The following is a 14,324-nucleotide window of genomic DNA, read 5'->3' on the forward strand; positions in this document are numbered from 1 at the left end:
GCCCGGCCCGAGTCCAGACTTGACTTGTGAGAGTTTGGTCCACCAGGCTGTTGCTTGGAGCGGAACTAGAGTATTGTTTTGGTATTTAAGACTTGGGTCAGTAGGTGATGGAGTTTATTACCCTGTGAGTGAAAAGGCATCTCCTGTTGTCTGTCCTACATTGTGGTTTGTTGAGCTTGAAGTTGTTAATTTACAACCTTGTGTGATTTACATTGGACCTTTTGAAGAAGTTGACTGGAAAAACAAAATTCAGAATTTTATATATCTAGATGAGATGTTGTTCCTAAAAACAAAAAACAAATAGCATTATTTTTATAAGGTGTGGTAGTGCCATTGGATTCGTACATCACTACCTGTGTATCGATTTACACTCCATTATGTTATTGATATCAGAGCGAAAACTCACAGCTCGAATTACAAGAGTCAACCCTTTCCGTTTTCTATCCACTACGTCCTAAACATGAAACAGAAAACAGTAACAAAATTTAAGAGGCAAACACTTTTAATTTTAACCTAAATACCTGTTAGATTGCACTTACAATACAATACAATACAATTTTACAATACAATACAATACAATACAATTTTATTTAGGTAAGGTACATACATACAATAAATATTTACAAGGATTGTTTGACTTATAGGTAGAGCTAGTACATACTAAAGCCTAAAGCCACTATTACGCAAAGCGTTTCGGGCACGATAGAGCCCGATAGAGCCCGAAATAGAGCCACTTATTTATTATTATTTTTTTTAGTAATATGTTTGCAAAGGATAAACTTCATATACGTGATTTAATACGAAGGTTTTTGTGCTGTGCTCTAAATATATGTTAAATTGTATGAGAGTGAAACGATCTATGCTTTCTCATTACTGTTTTATTTTGTATTTAGTAAGTAAGTAAAGTAAACTTTATTCAGGAAAGTACATACATTGTTGATTTACAAACATAATGTTTATTTATGTATATATACAAGAGTTCATACATTCTTGTAAGAATGTAATTATCGGGATCAGGAGCTCTATATTTGTATACACAGGCGGCTACAGGAACAGACGCCTGCTGACTCCTGTTAGCAGACTGAGAACTTTCCCTTCCCATAGCTCATGGTAAGCCTTATACACACTAATTTTTCCCTGGGACACGACTCGTCAATTGGTTAACAACCAGTTACCCGATTACTGCTGGGTGAGCAGAGGCGTAAAGTTAAGGATTGTCGCTTAGCTTTTCTTCCCTGGCTAAGATACGAACCCAGACCAAATCGCTATAGCTGTACTCACCATATATATATATATATATATATATATATATATATATATATATATATATATATATATATATATATATATATAGATAGATATATATATATATATATATAGATAGATAGATAGATAGATAGATAGATAGATAGATATATATAGATATAGATATATATATATATATATATATATATATATATATATATATATATATATATATATATATATATATATATATATATATATATATATATTAGGCTTGTATCGAGGCCTCCCAAGACGGAACAACTGACCCTTTCCAGGAAGCATCTCCACAATAGCTGAGCCACAGTCGAGATGAACCTAGTCTTCAGCACCAGGGAAGCAAATATGTTAAGTGTTAGAGGCAGATTTCATGGAGAACTTCATCCACTATTAACTGGATATTGAAAGGAGGAACCCAAGAACTGAAGCACACTCGCCGCAAACACACACACAAAGGAAGCAGGAAACAGAGATAATGTGCACGAGATGTAAGTGAAAGCTGTCCGATATGGGTGAAGAGATCCGGACGTTCCTAAGCAGGGAGGAAGTAACGGATGATAATAACGGGTAAGAGAGAGAGGGAGACAGGGGTTCAGTATGCAGGCGATGAGTCACAATAACGTGGCTGAAGTATGTTGACCAGACCACACACTAGAAGGTGAAGGGACGACGACGTTTCGGTCCGTCCTGGACCATTCCCATGTCGATGGACTTGAGAATGGTCCAGGACGGACCGAAACGTCGTCGTCCCTTCAACTTCTAGTGTGTGGGCTGGTCAACACAGAGGTTCACATTCTAGGTAAAGTCCTAGAAAACGGGAACTGTTGGGCCCAAGTAGTCATAGACATCAAGAACTCTTGGGCCCATGTAATTTAAAAACAAGATTATTGAAAAACTTTTGTTTTTGTTATAAAACTACACATCTAATTTACCAACAAGTATTTCCAACAAGGTACTAACTGTAGAGACTGGTGAGCAGGCCCTCGACGCCGTCCCAGACTAGATGGTTTTAAGCAGTTTTTCAGCTGTTCGTAATACTAAATTTTCTGAGAAGGCAGAAGAGCAGGCAAGAGGGGAGATTTTGGAGTCGTGGGAAAGAGAGATGGGAGGAGAAAATGAAGAGAGGAGGTGAGGGTCGAGACTGAAAAAGAAGGGATGCTGGGTGGAGAAAGGTGGAGAGGTTGGAACGGGAAGGGAATTTTCTAGGGGAAAGCGCCAAGTCATTACGGTTATATAGCACTTGGAAGGGTCAGGATAAGGATCTGGGATAGAACGGGGGGAGGAATGGTGCCCATCAACCACTTGAACGGTCGGGGATTGAACGTCGACCTGCATGAAGCGAGACCGTCGCTCTACCGTCCAACCCAAGTGTTTGGACGGAGGGGGTGGGAGAGCGAGGACTGGGGAATAGAGGTGAGAGAAAGTGGAAGAAGGGAAGATATTGAGAAATAATAATAATAATAATAATTTTTATTTAGGTAAAGGTACACACATAAAGAGATTTTACAAAGTTTGTTGGCTTTATAGATAGAGCTAGTACATACAATGCCTAAAGCCACTATTACGCAAAGCGTTTCGGGCAAATAGAGGGAGAGAGGGAGAAGAGAGTAGAAAGGGGGGGGGGTGAGAGACTCGGGCACTGCCGGGTAGTTCATCTAGTATTTTTATAATTGACATAATAAACACCAACTCTTACATCTTAAAATAAAAAAGAAGTGTGACAACGTTTCGGTCCGACAGATAATGATCCAAGACAGACCGAAACGTTCTCACTTCATCCTCAGATGTGTGGGTCTGTTGTCTAATGTCCAGCCCCGATATTGTGACTTATTAACAATAATAATAATAATAGATGATAAATCAACACTTCCATGGTAATAAACATAGCTGAGTGGATAGAGCCTCTGCCTCGCATTCGTGGCGACCATGGTTCGAGTCTCCTAGAGCCCAGGTGAATGAAGTAGTTAGATTATTATGATCATTTGTGAGTGCAGTGAGAGGTTCCAGACGGTGGAGTGACTGCATGGTTCGTGGCCAGTGGCGCCGGGTTGATGCTCGCTAGATAACGGACACCTCTTGTCGCCACCACGGCTCTCACGCGCGCCCTCTAGTGCTAGCTAGTCCCCCCTGCTTGACTCTTGCTCCTCCTTCCCTGCCTGCCGGGTGGTGGGCCTCTGGTCGGCCTCTGGTGGGCCGAGGCGGGGGATGGTGGTCCTCTGGTGGGCCGAGGCGGGGGATGGTGGTCCTCTGGTGGGCCGAGGCGGGGGATGGTGGTCCTCTGGTGGGCCGAGGCGGGGGATGGTGGTCCTCTGGCGTGCCGAGGCGGGGGATGGTGGTCTTCTGATGGGCCGAGGCGGGGGATGGTGGTCTTCTGATGGGCCGAGGCGGGAGATGGTGGTCCTCTGGTGGGCCGAGGGGGGGATGGTGGTCCTCTGGTGGGCCGAGGCGGGAGATGGCCGGATGTGTTGCCAGATGAGCGAGGTTCAGGGTGCTGTGTAGCGTGATACAACAGCTAAAGTTATAGCGGCTTCACCGCTACTCCGGCTCCCGCTGCCGTCCTCTTGGCTCCCCGCTAAGTCCTCGCTGCTCCTGGCTGCCGCCTCGCGCACACGCTGCCCTCAGACGGCAGCGGGACTCCTCGGCCGCTGGAGCACACCCTCGCCAAGGCCCTCCTGAACTCCCAGTATTCTCACTATATTTATACTTAACCGGAAATGTTTCGTAAGGCTGGTTCTGGTTTGATGTGGTGACCCCTCGACCATCATGCCTTGGAAAACTGTCACGTTTATTTACTTCGAATTGAACAGAAAATGTAATCAAAAGGTGCACTGAAGATAATTCTTCGTAAAATTGTACAAAAGTTCTGATAAGATTTGGTGAGAGGTGAGAAACGAATTCAAATTTGAAAGGAATTTTGGCAAACTTCTTCATCACAGACGTCAAGGAGAGACTGTAGCGGCGGAAACGTTCCAGACATGAAGAACCCCCTCTGGCAGCAGAAGGCTCTGGCGCCTCTCCGGAGGTATGGATACCAGGATTCTGGATTCCAGTGTTTCGTGATGGTGGCAATCCTGGCTCTTATACTCCCAACTGCCGTCCGAGCTTCCAGTACCCCTGTCACACCACCAGTCCACGACGACCCAGCTCGCCTGTCACCCTCGACAGTTGTCGACAAGTACCCGTCACCTGATTTCCAAGACGGAGCCAAGGTCGATGACTACCCTTCGCATATCCTTCAAGATGAGACCCAAGTCACACAGGAGGAGGAGGAGTACCGACCCAGCTCCTTGAAGGACTATCCTCGAGACTCTGATGCCTCCGAGGGCTACGAGAACATCTTCGTCAGGCCGCCGGTAGGTCCCCAGGACGCCGTCAGACGCCCGCGGCAGAAAGAGACTGTCTTCGAGGGCGTCAGAAAAACCGTTCTCCATCAAGTAGGTGAGTCTATGGTGATCACGGTATTGAGTGCAGCATCAAGGGTAAGACTTATCAGTGATAATTCCAGTAATAATAGTATTAGCAAAAGTAATACTATTAATAATAATAATATGATTAGCTATATTATAATTATTTTTAGAAGTTGTAGTTATATTGATAATAGTAATATTAGTGATGATATAGAGCTTAAATATTTTAGGCTATGTTAAATATTGTACCATTCGTGTTGGTATGTGGGATACCACTATCAACACTATCACCGCCACCAGTGCTCACTATCACCACCACCGATGGGCTAGTAGTGACCAGCCCATCACTATCACCACCAGCCTATCACCACCACTACCACTCGCCCATCACCACCACCACTCGCCCATCATCGCCACCACCACCAGCCCATCACCACCATCAAATGTCATCACAACCAAAATCACAAATGGTCCCGTCACCACAACCGCAATCATCATTACCTGCATTGCCTGACCTTCCCTGACCTTCCCTAACCTGCCCTGGTCTTCCCTGACCTGACATTGCCTGACCTACCCTGACCTGCCCTGACCATTACAACTCCCCACAGAGCGCCAGGGGAGCGCGCTAGGTCGGGATGCCAGTGCCATGAACCTACAGTCACTGGAGGTGGCACTACTCTCCCTCGCCATCCTCACCTTCGCCGTCTTCATCATCGACCTCGTCCAGGTGTGTATAGCTGCAGGTGTGGGGACAGGTATAGAGGATTAGAAGTGAGAGTGTATTGCTCTAGTAACGTAGTATAACACGTAAATATTACACCATTAAACAGACGGCACGCACGCACCCGGGACTCACAGTTCCTGCGACGGCGCTGGAACCAATCGTATTGACGTATGCCTTTCCATTGGAGACTTTCAGCGCCGTGGAGAGGGGGGGGGGGACCTGCTGCCTGGGTAACAGCTTCTCCCCCGTATCAACCTACCTAGGCTTTGCGCCCTGGTGAGGCCACTCCAGACCGACAACCAGAGCGCAACTCCATAGTCTCCTGACACTGATGGATGCCTACTGCTACTACTACGCACGTTTGGTCCCCTGTAGCCACGGTCTCTCATTCGCTACTCCGTAACAAATACAACTGTTTTAGCATCCTATAAACATATGTGGACGAGCAGCCTGTGAAGGTCGATGAGTGGAAAACGTCAATATTAGGGTGGTGTAATTCTTCGTATTTCGTAAAGTATTTTTGGTGGAATTATCAATGTTGGTCATAGTGTTATGTATTGGAAATTGGTGTGATGTGTATAGGTTTGCAAGTGTGTATTTTGTGGTGTGTATGAGTACGTGCTTCTTTGTATAAGCACATTTATGTATTCCCCTAGAGTGTGTGTGTGTGAACCTTAGGTGCATGTATATCGTATGTGTATAAGCGTCTGCAAGTAGGTGTATGTATACTTATGTACATGTGTGTGCATGTATGTACCCAAGTGCATATACTGCATATATTGCAGGAGAAACGCATGCAATATATATATATATAACAGCCAGACGAGGTACTCAGCAGTACCAGAGTCAACCCCAGAAGATTGTACCACTGGGGCCGACCCAGACTTGCCTATGACAGTCCCCGCACACCCAACCGTCACCCTACCAAGCTCAATGAACTCCTTGAACAGACGTTTTTATTCCCATTGTGTCCCACCCAGGATCTGCTCAGGGGGACCACCAGCGGACGTAGTCACCGAGGCTCTCAGGACGACGCCGACGACGGCCTGGCCGACCTGATCGTCCTGACGCTGTCCTCCCTGGACACGGTGTCCTACGGCAGGGAGCACCCGGACTGTGGCAAGAAGCTCCTCTGTCACCTCAACCGCTCCGGCTGGCACACTGGCATTCTTGGCACCGCCTCCAACTACTTCGTCAGGTGGGTTGGCCCTGGTGCTCCAGTGTGTGTGTGATGGTAATGGTGCCACGGGGGACAGGTAGATAATGGTGCCACGGGGGACAGGTAGATAATGGTGCCACGGAGGACAGGTAGATAATGGCGCCACGGAGGACAGGTAGATAATGGTGCCACGGAGGACAGGTAGATAATGGCGCCACGGAGGACAGGTAGATAATGGTGCCACAGGGACAGGTATGTGATGATGTCATGGGGATATATTTTAAAATATTTTAAATTAAATATTTCCAAAGCGTCAATTTTATCTTCTGTTAAACTGTGCTGTGAAAATTTTATAATTGGATGAAAACTAACGACAATTTTAGGATAATAATACTGATTATTTTTCAAGTTTCAAAGAAGCCAAATAAAATATTTAGAGCTGACCGGGTTTCTGCTAAATGATAGGCTTCCTTGTGATGTGTGCTAAACAAAAGGTAAACATTTAGTATGCCCTTTAGTAACAAGGTTCAGCAAGAGACCAATATATATATATACCTTGAGCTAGGTAGAACTGTGAGAGGCGAAGCCAGTAGATCCTGACAACTGTGTAACACTGTAACACTCTAGGGGTGACCTAACCCGGGTCCATTGCCTTAGTTTTGTCTATTGATTTAAGGAGGTCGTGGCGTTCATCCTCTTTAATAACCGCTGATGATGACTTTGGTACCGCGCTTGGAACAAGCCGTAGCATCTTTCACTCTATATTATTAAAAGAAACGTAATTCTATTAACTCTTCAGAAAATATTTCAAGTTCAACGATTTCAGGGGAAAAGATGCAGTCCATAATCCAAGTTGAAAAAAAAAAAAATTTATTCCAGTTAAAATTTATAGGTACGTACGTGATCGTTTAAACGCCTTGGTGTGTAAACAGATCATATATTTCCCTTCTTATTAGTGAGGCTGTCCCCTTGTTTCTGTTCTACCCTTTCTCCCCCTCAGTCGATTGCCTAGCCCTCTTATCCGCAAGGATGTATGCTGAGGAGGGGGTAGAAATAGCCTAAGCTACTCTATCCGTTTGAGATGTATTTCTTTCTTGTCTCAATGAACATACTTGAACTTGTATGTTAAGTCCGCCCACGGACACGTACTGACCACCTCCCTTGCCCCACCAGCCTCCTCCTGACCGTGTTCTCGCCGACCTCCGGCTTCCAGAAGAACCTGGATGCCGCCAACTACGGCCGAGAGAGTGAGGAGTGTACGGACCGGTACTCCACCTGCCCCTCTGTCCTGGGCGACCTCCTGCCCTCCGCTCCGTGATGCCCTCCACATTCTCCACCTTCCCTCCAGCTCCTCTACCCTCCCTCACCTCCTCCACTCGCCCTGCCCTTATCTCCCTCGCCATATTCAGCCCTCCGGAGGAAGAGGAGGGTTATGTATATAACCCTTATATTATAAGGGTGATCTTATATGACCCTTATATTTTGTATCATGAATATTCGACGTTCTCAATGCAACAATAACAGGTGTCAGTTCTACTACAACAATTGATGTCACACCCAGCGCCACATCAACAGCTGTCGGCCCCACAACAACAGCTGTCGGCGCCACAACAACAGCTGTCGGCCCCACAACAACAGCTGTAGGCCCCACAACAACAGCTGTAGGCCCCACAACAGCAGCTGTCGGCCCCACAACAACAGCTGTAGGCCCCACAACAGCAGCTGTCGCCCCTACAACAGCAGCTGTTACTCCCACAACAACAGCATAAGATGGTGGCGTCAAACATCATGCTATTTTGGAGAGTGTACAGACTTGGCTGTGTTTGCTAGGGTTGAGTCTCAGAGCTTGTGTCCCGCCTTTGAACATAAACTAAACTGTTGTACAGTATTATATAACCGGTGCCTTGTTCTCGTGACATAGCTCTTTCTGAACCCTGGTTCATATCGCTTTTGTATTACTTCGACACTGTCAATCCATAGTTCCCTATTGCTCCTTAAGTCACTTAGTTTCCATGTGTATCGCGTTCCTTGTCAAATAACCGTAACAATCTTGTATGTCGAGATCAAGTCTTCCAAGTCTCTTGACTTTATCTCATGTTTCTGTTTGATGAGATGATAAGCGTTCTGTGGTGGCGCTGCATATACAAGGAGTGGTATGATGTACCTGCACGTTTCTGCGTATGTTTGTGTGTGTATGCGAGTATGCTTATGCTTTGTAGGTGTATGTGTATGCATGTGTATTTGTAAGAATATGTAAATATAGATTCCCACATATTTAAGGTTCCAATGTGTGCTTTATCAGCGAGGGAAGGCATTTGATCCAATTAGAAGAGGTAGCACGGGCATGAATAGCCCGTAAATCCAATTAGATGATGGATCACCAATTATAATCCCACAAGCTATGCATGCACACTGTACGATAATACATACCAGGACTTTTTACAAAAATGTTATACAAACCCTTGTATCTTTAATATTTATAAAGGTTTAATAAAAATATAAACATAAAAATGTAACTTTTTTTTATGCATGAAATGATTATAATGTAGTAGTGAACTCCTCAAAACTAAGTGTACGTATACACTTTTTAGTATTATTGAGTATACAAATGTGTATACTCAATGTATACACACTGGTCATTTTATTACAAATATTTTCATACAAACATCAAAGAAATACACACAACAAATTCACTCAAATTCGCAAGATTAAATATGTGAAAGTCTTCAATAGGCTACTTATATTATAGTTTCCAAAGGAACCATATATCCAAGACCGTTGTACTAACTTGCTGATTCAAGCGAACACGAATTGCTGATAACTGTATAGAAACAAAAGATGAGTGGTAACTGCATTAGACCTGGTGTGTGAGGCGTTACGTACTAACCCGGCTTTATTCATATACACTACTTATCGACCAGACCACACACTAGAAGGTAAAGGGACGACGACGTTTTGGTCCGTCCTGGACCATTCTCAAGTCTATTGTCCATTCCATTCCTGGAATGGAATGGTCTGGACCATTCTCACAATCGACTTGAGAATGGCCCAGGACGGACCGAAACGTCGTCGTCCCTTCACCTTCTAGTGTGTGGTCTGGTCAACATACTTCAGCCACGTTATTGTGACTCGTCGCCTGCAGTACTTATCTTATACAGGTAAAGCTGAAGACTTTATTACGGGTCGTCGTAACATAATTTGGCTATTGTGCGGATACAGTTTAGAAGATTAAAATACAAATATAATAGTGTTACAACAGGTAAACTATAAATTCCTTTAACATAATTTATTGCGGAGAATCAATAGTCTATAAATATTATTAGATATATTTAATCTCCCCAAGTTTGTATTATATTGTGTTAAAGTTGTATCTAAGCTACATCATTTTCTAGATTACTTTATAATTATTTAATCCGATAATAGAAATTTGACTATTACAAGGCGTGGCTCAGTAACGCCCCTCAACTGAAGCACGCTAAACATTGACTTCAAAATTTGACTTTTTTCAATATTAAAAAAACGCAAATCAGAGAAGACTGGCGTTGGTCTGGACACAATGTATCCATCAGCATGTATCCTACCTCCCTCCACCAGCAGGGAGGTAGGACACACTGTATTTACTACTACCACCACCAGCAGGAGCCCGCCAGGACGCAGGTCAACAGCAGGAGGGTGGGAGAGAGTACGCAGCAGGTGATGTTGCTGCTGGCCTGCCTCGGGGAGTCTCTGGAGGTGTAGTAAGGATAAAATGGTCCTCGGATCAACACACCACAACCGCGCTCTGAAAACGAACACATCAGATATATTTTAACACATTTCTTTGTCACTGAGAAGTCAAAGGCTATTAATATAATCAAATATTATATAGTGTTACCATCTAAATAACTGCTACAAGACCGATACGTGCTACATAAAATACAAGACAGTTACAAGCTACATCGGTATACAAGGCCGATACAAGCGTCGCACATTTGTGGAACGCAACAGGAAGCACATAGACTAACTCGTCCTGTGTTGAGGGAGCGGCCCCTTGTCAGGGTAATGGGATGATGGCTCCCTTCGTGGAAACCCGTCAACACTCATGATAGAGGTGTTGAGAAGAGCGAGGTGCCGCGCCTCCTCCTGATTCGGCGCTTCAGGGAGGACATTCTCCAACTTCGACGCATCAGGGAGAACATCCTCCATCTTCGATGCTCCAAGGAGGACTTTCTCCAGCTTCGACGCTCCACGAAGGGCATTCTCCAGCTTCAACACATGGAGGAGGACGTCACCTGCGGTGTACTCCTTATGCGCAGTTGGGGCAGGATGTCGGGTGGGCGCCAGAGAATGTTGTAGCAGGCGACGGTGACTACGAGGTGGGTGGGACTCTAGGCGTGGCTGGACGCTGCTAGAAGCCACCATCACCATCAACAGCCTGAGAGTAGGACGAGATTCACCATCAATACTGACGGATGTGTTATAAAGCAGCCATTCCTCCTGTCACTATTCAAAAACTCTACTTAGTATTTTAACAAACACATATGTTGTAGCCTAGTAGGCTCCATAAATATTTATAATTACCAAAATCTCAAGATCTGATAATTATCTATTGTAAATATGTACAAAATATTAATAAAATAATAACATATTTCTCATTCAAAAGTTTACACTTGAACATCACGAGTTTCGACGTTCTTCCCAATATTACAAAAGACATTTAAGATAGTTTAAAGTCTGTAATTTATCTTTGTATCAGTGAAAACCAGACTTTATCGTCAGCGTTTAGTGAACAGAGTTGTGTATAATGCCACAACAAAGGCAAAATTGGCCGCTGACTGCTGATCCTGGAGGTGGAAACAGCAGAGTACACGACAAAGCCACAATGAAAGAAGGACAAGGATGTCGGGAAAAAACACGGCTTGGCAAACTATCCCATAAGATGGCTATAAAGTGTGAAAGTTCAATTCACTGATTCCCGAAGGACGCTAAATGAAGGGAAATTTAACATTTGCTGCCTCTCTTGCTAAATAAATATTTTATTTATATAAGCTATAATATATAATACCTCATATCCCAAACCTTTGCATCACTTATCTCACCCGTTTTTCCTTTATAAGCATCATGAAAAAAAAATCGACAAGCATTCACAAAACTAACTAACATAGGGATGGCTTTTAAGAACCTAGCAGCCTAAGTCCTTGACTTCTACACGAGGATCCCGAGTTCAATCCCCGAGCGAGGCATAAACAGTTGGGTATCCCCTGATATTTCTCTTCCCCTAGCAGTAAACAGGTACCCGGTAGTTAAAACTGTTGTGGGTTGCATCCTGGGAACACCAATAGTCACCCTGGTGAGGGGGTAGAGGGGCCTCGAGAGCTCTGAGTACAGGCATCCTGTCCCCGACAACTGGAATTATGAGAGGCTGCGAGTTCCCGGGATTATAATTGTCATCCTTCGCTGTACATTTCCTAAAGAATTTAATTTCTAAACTACGGTCCCCTAAACTGCATAAAGTGAATGTGGCCGAACAAGGGCAAGAAACACCTGAATAATAACATATTATATCGAGGATGGGGAAATGGGATATGAAGAAAGACTGAAAAAACTAGGCCGAACGTTGCTATAAAAAAGGAGAGACGAGACATGCCAGAGACATATAAAGTACCTAGGAGGATTAACAATGGAAAAAAAGAACTGTTCGCACTGAAAACCGATAGAGCAATAGGACATGAGTGGAAGTTTGAGACTCAGATGAGACTTAGAGATGTGAGAAAGTTTTCATTTAGCGCTTTCATTTTTCATTTTCATTTCATTTGAAGAAAGTTTTCTAAGAGTAGTGGGGAAATGGAATGAGCTAACGAAACAGGTTGTAGAAGCAAACTCTATTCATAATTTCAAAATTAGATTTGATAGAGGAAAAATCAGGAGACATTGAATTAGACAGCCAGCGGCTAAAAAGACAGGATCCAAGAGCAAAAGCTCGATCCTGAAAGCACAGATAGGTGGGTACAAGTGGTGGGAGAGCGCGCGCGCGCACACACTTTTTCAATACTTACCAATTGCTCACTAAATTCATAACAAAATGGTAGTTTTGAATCCGTTAAATGGTTTCCTGCTTGAGTTCCTCTTTCCCTACGTCAGCTGGTGAGGTTACTTGTAGCGTCGTTGGCTCACACTACAAACTGCTGTAGCCTGATGAATTCTTCTGAGAACAGCTGCGCCTCGCTAGGCTCCTTGTCGCGCTCCGTGCACAGATGTGTCAGGCTTCACGGTCAAGATGTACACGTCTAGACAGCTGTCACAAGCTGAGGTTATTTGAAGTCACTAGAAACAGACGTGTCGCAATATAATGCACCTACATCACGCTATCAGCCTTCTAGAGACACATATATGCCATTATTAGGCATCAAGAAACACCTATGTGACATTATTAAGCATCAAGAAACACCTATGTGACATTAAGCTTCTAAAGACAGCTGTGTCACGGTATTAGGCTTCTAGAGACAGCTGTATCACGGTATTAGGCTTCTATGGACAGCTGTATCACGGTATTAGGCTTCTAAAGACAGCTGTATCACGGTATTAGGCTTCTAGAGACAGCTGTGTCACGGTATTAGGCTTCTAGAGATAGCTGTATCACGGTATTAGATCCCTGTGTCACGCAGGATACCTACATTATACTATAGGCTCATTGTGCCACACTTGGAACGGCAGTCACCGTGAAGAGGGACTGTGCCGCGCTATTTAAGAGCGGTCTAGAGAATACTAGAAACAGCAGTGTTGCACAGAAAGATGCCCTCTGTTCCCTAATAGACAGTGCAATCTGGAGTCACAATAGACATCGCTGTGGCACACGAAGACGGGGCCGAGCCAAATACCAGAGCTCTCTATATCCATGTATATTTTTAGAGCTTTTTGTTTCGTTACATAGCTCTATATATATTAATGTAAAGTTCTCTATTTGACTGTAGAGCACTGTATATAACTATACATATTAATATCTAAATAGTTCTATAAACAATAGCTCTATTATAATAGAGTTCTACTACAGTATTGATACAGAGAGATATAGCTATCTGTACCGCTGCGAGACGTTATAGAGATCTGTACCACTACAGATCGAGCTCTACCTATAGAACCCTCTGCACCGTTATATAATTCTGTGCCGCTATAGAGCTCCCTGCACTTCTACAGACTCCTCTGTACCGCTATAGAACTTTCTGTACCACTGTAGAATTCTATGTAGATCCTATGTACTGCTGTAGAGTTCTTTGTGCTACTATAGAGCCCTCTGTGCGGCTATAGTGACCTCTGTACAGATCTCGGCCGGTGTTGAGCTCTCAGTACGGCAGGCCGCTGGGGCGTGACCTGTGCGTGTGAAGGACAACGGGACACTGACAGCCCGCCCTTTTGTGCTGCTGGTCTATGGGAGGGGGAGGGAGGGAGGGAGAGAGGGAAGGGGGGAAATGTGAAGGTAAGAAATATTGTTCTTCTAATAGAATTGAGTCCCAGCAACGATCACTGGGACCTGATGATCCTTCAGCCTCTGATGTCCCTGTTTATTAAAATAGTAAATCCGGCAGTTCAAAACACGAGACGGAAATGATTTGGGTACTATATCCTTTCACCTAATGCCTCTGCAGACGATAAGTCACAACATGTGTCCAAAATTTGGGGACAAAACTGTGGAGCTCTCTCAGCGGTGAAGAGATTGTCATGGTTGTCTGTGGACAGGAGGACCTGTAGATTATACAACAGTTGCTTCTCTTTG

The 14,324-nt window shown here is 44.2% G+C and overlaps 2 protein-coding genes across 3 annotated transcripts; one reads left to right on the forward strand and one right to left on the reverse strand.

Annotated features, from left to right (window-relative positions):
- Positions 1–2,942: 2,942 nt before the first annotated feature.
- LOC123772993 (uncharacterized) lies at positions 2,943–9,085 on the forward strand. Its single transcript, XM_045766441.2, has 4 exons — positions 2,943–4,722; positions 5,300–5,418; positions 6,396–6,613; positions 7,748–9,085. Exons 1-4 carry the CDS (start codon positions 4,260–4,262, stop codon positions 7,890–7,892), a joined length of 945 nt encoding a protein of 314 aa, XP_045622397.2. The 5' UTR covers positions 2,943–4,259; the 3' UTR covers positions 7,893–9,085.
- Positions 9,082–13,935, reverse strand: LOC123773093 (uncharacterized). 2 transcript variants are annotated; one of them, XM_069315337.1, is made up of 4 exons: positions 12,610–13,935; positions 10,579–10,988; positions 10,199–10,355; positions 9,082–10,155 (listed from the first exon to the last, which is right to left on the reverse strand). In XM_069315337.1, coding segments are annotated over exons 1-4 (588 nt in total). In that variant the 5' UTR covers positions 12,630–13,935; the 3' UTR covers positions 9,082–10,154. The 2 variants fall into 2 exon arrangements, with proteins under 2 accessions (XP_069171438.1, XP_045622539.2); XM_045766583.2 differs by having other exon boundaries at positions 9,082–10,355.
- Positions 13,936–14,324: the final 389 nt, after the last annotated feature.

The sequence above is a fragment of the Procambarus clarkii genome, chromosome 81, assembly GCF_040958095.1.
Source record: "Procambarus clarkii isolate CNS0578487 chromosome 81, FALCON_Pclarkii_2.0, whole genome shotgun sequence".
NCBI lineage: Eukaryota > Metazoa > Arthropoda > Malacostraca > Decapoda > Cambaridae > Procambarus > Procambarus clarkii.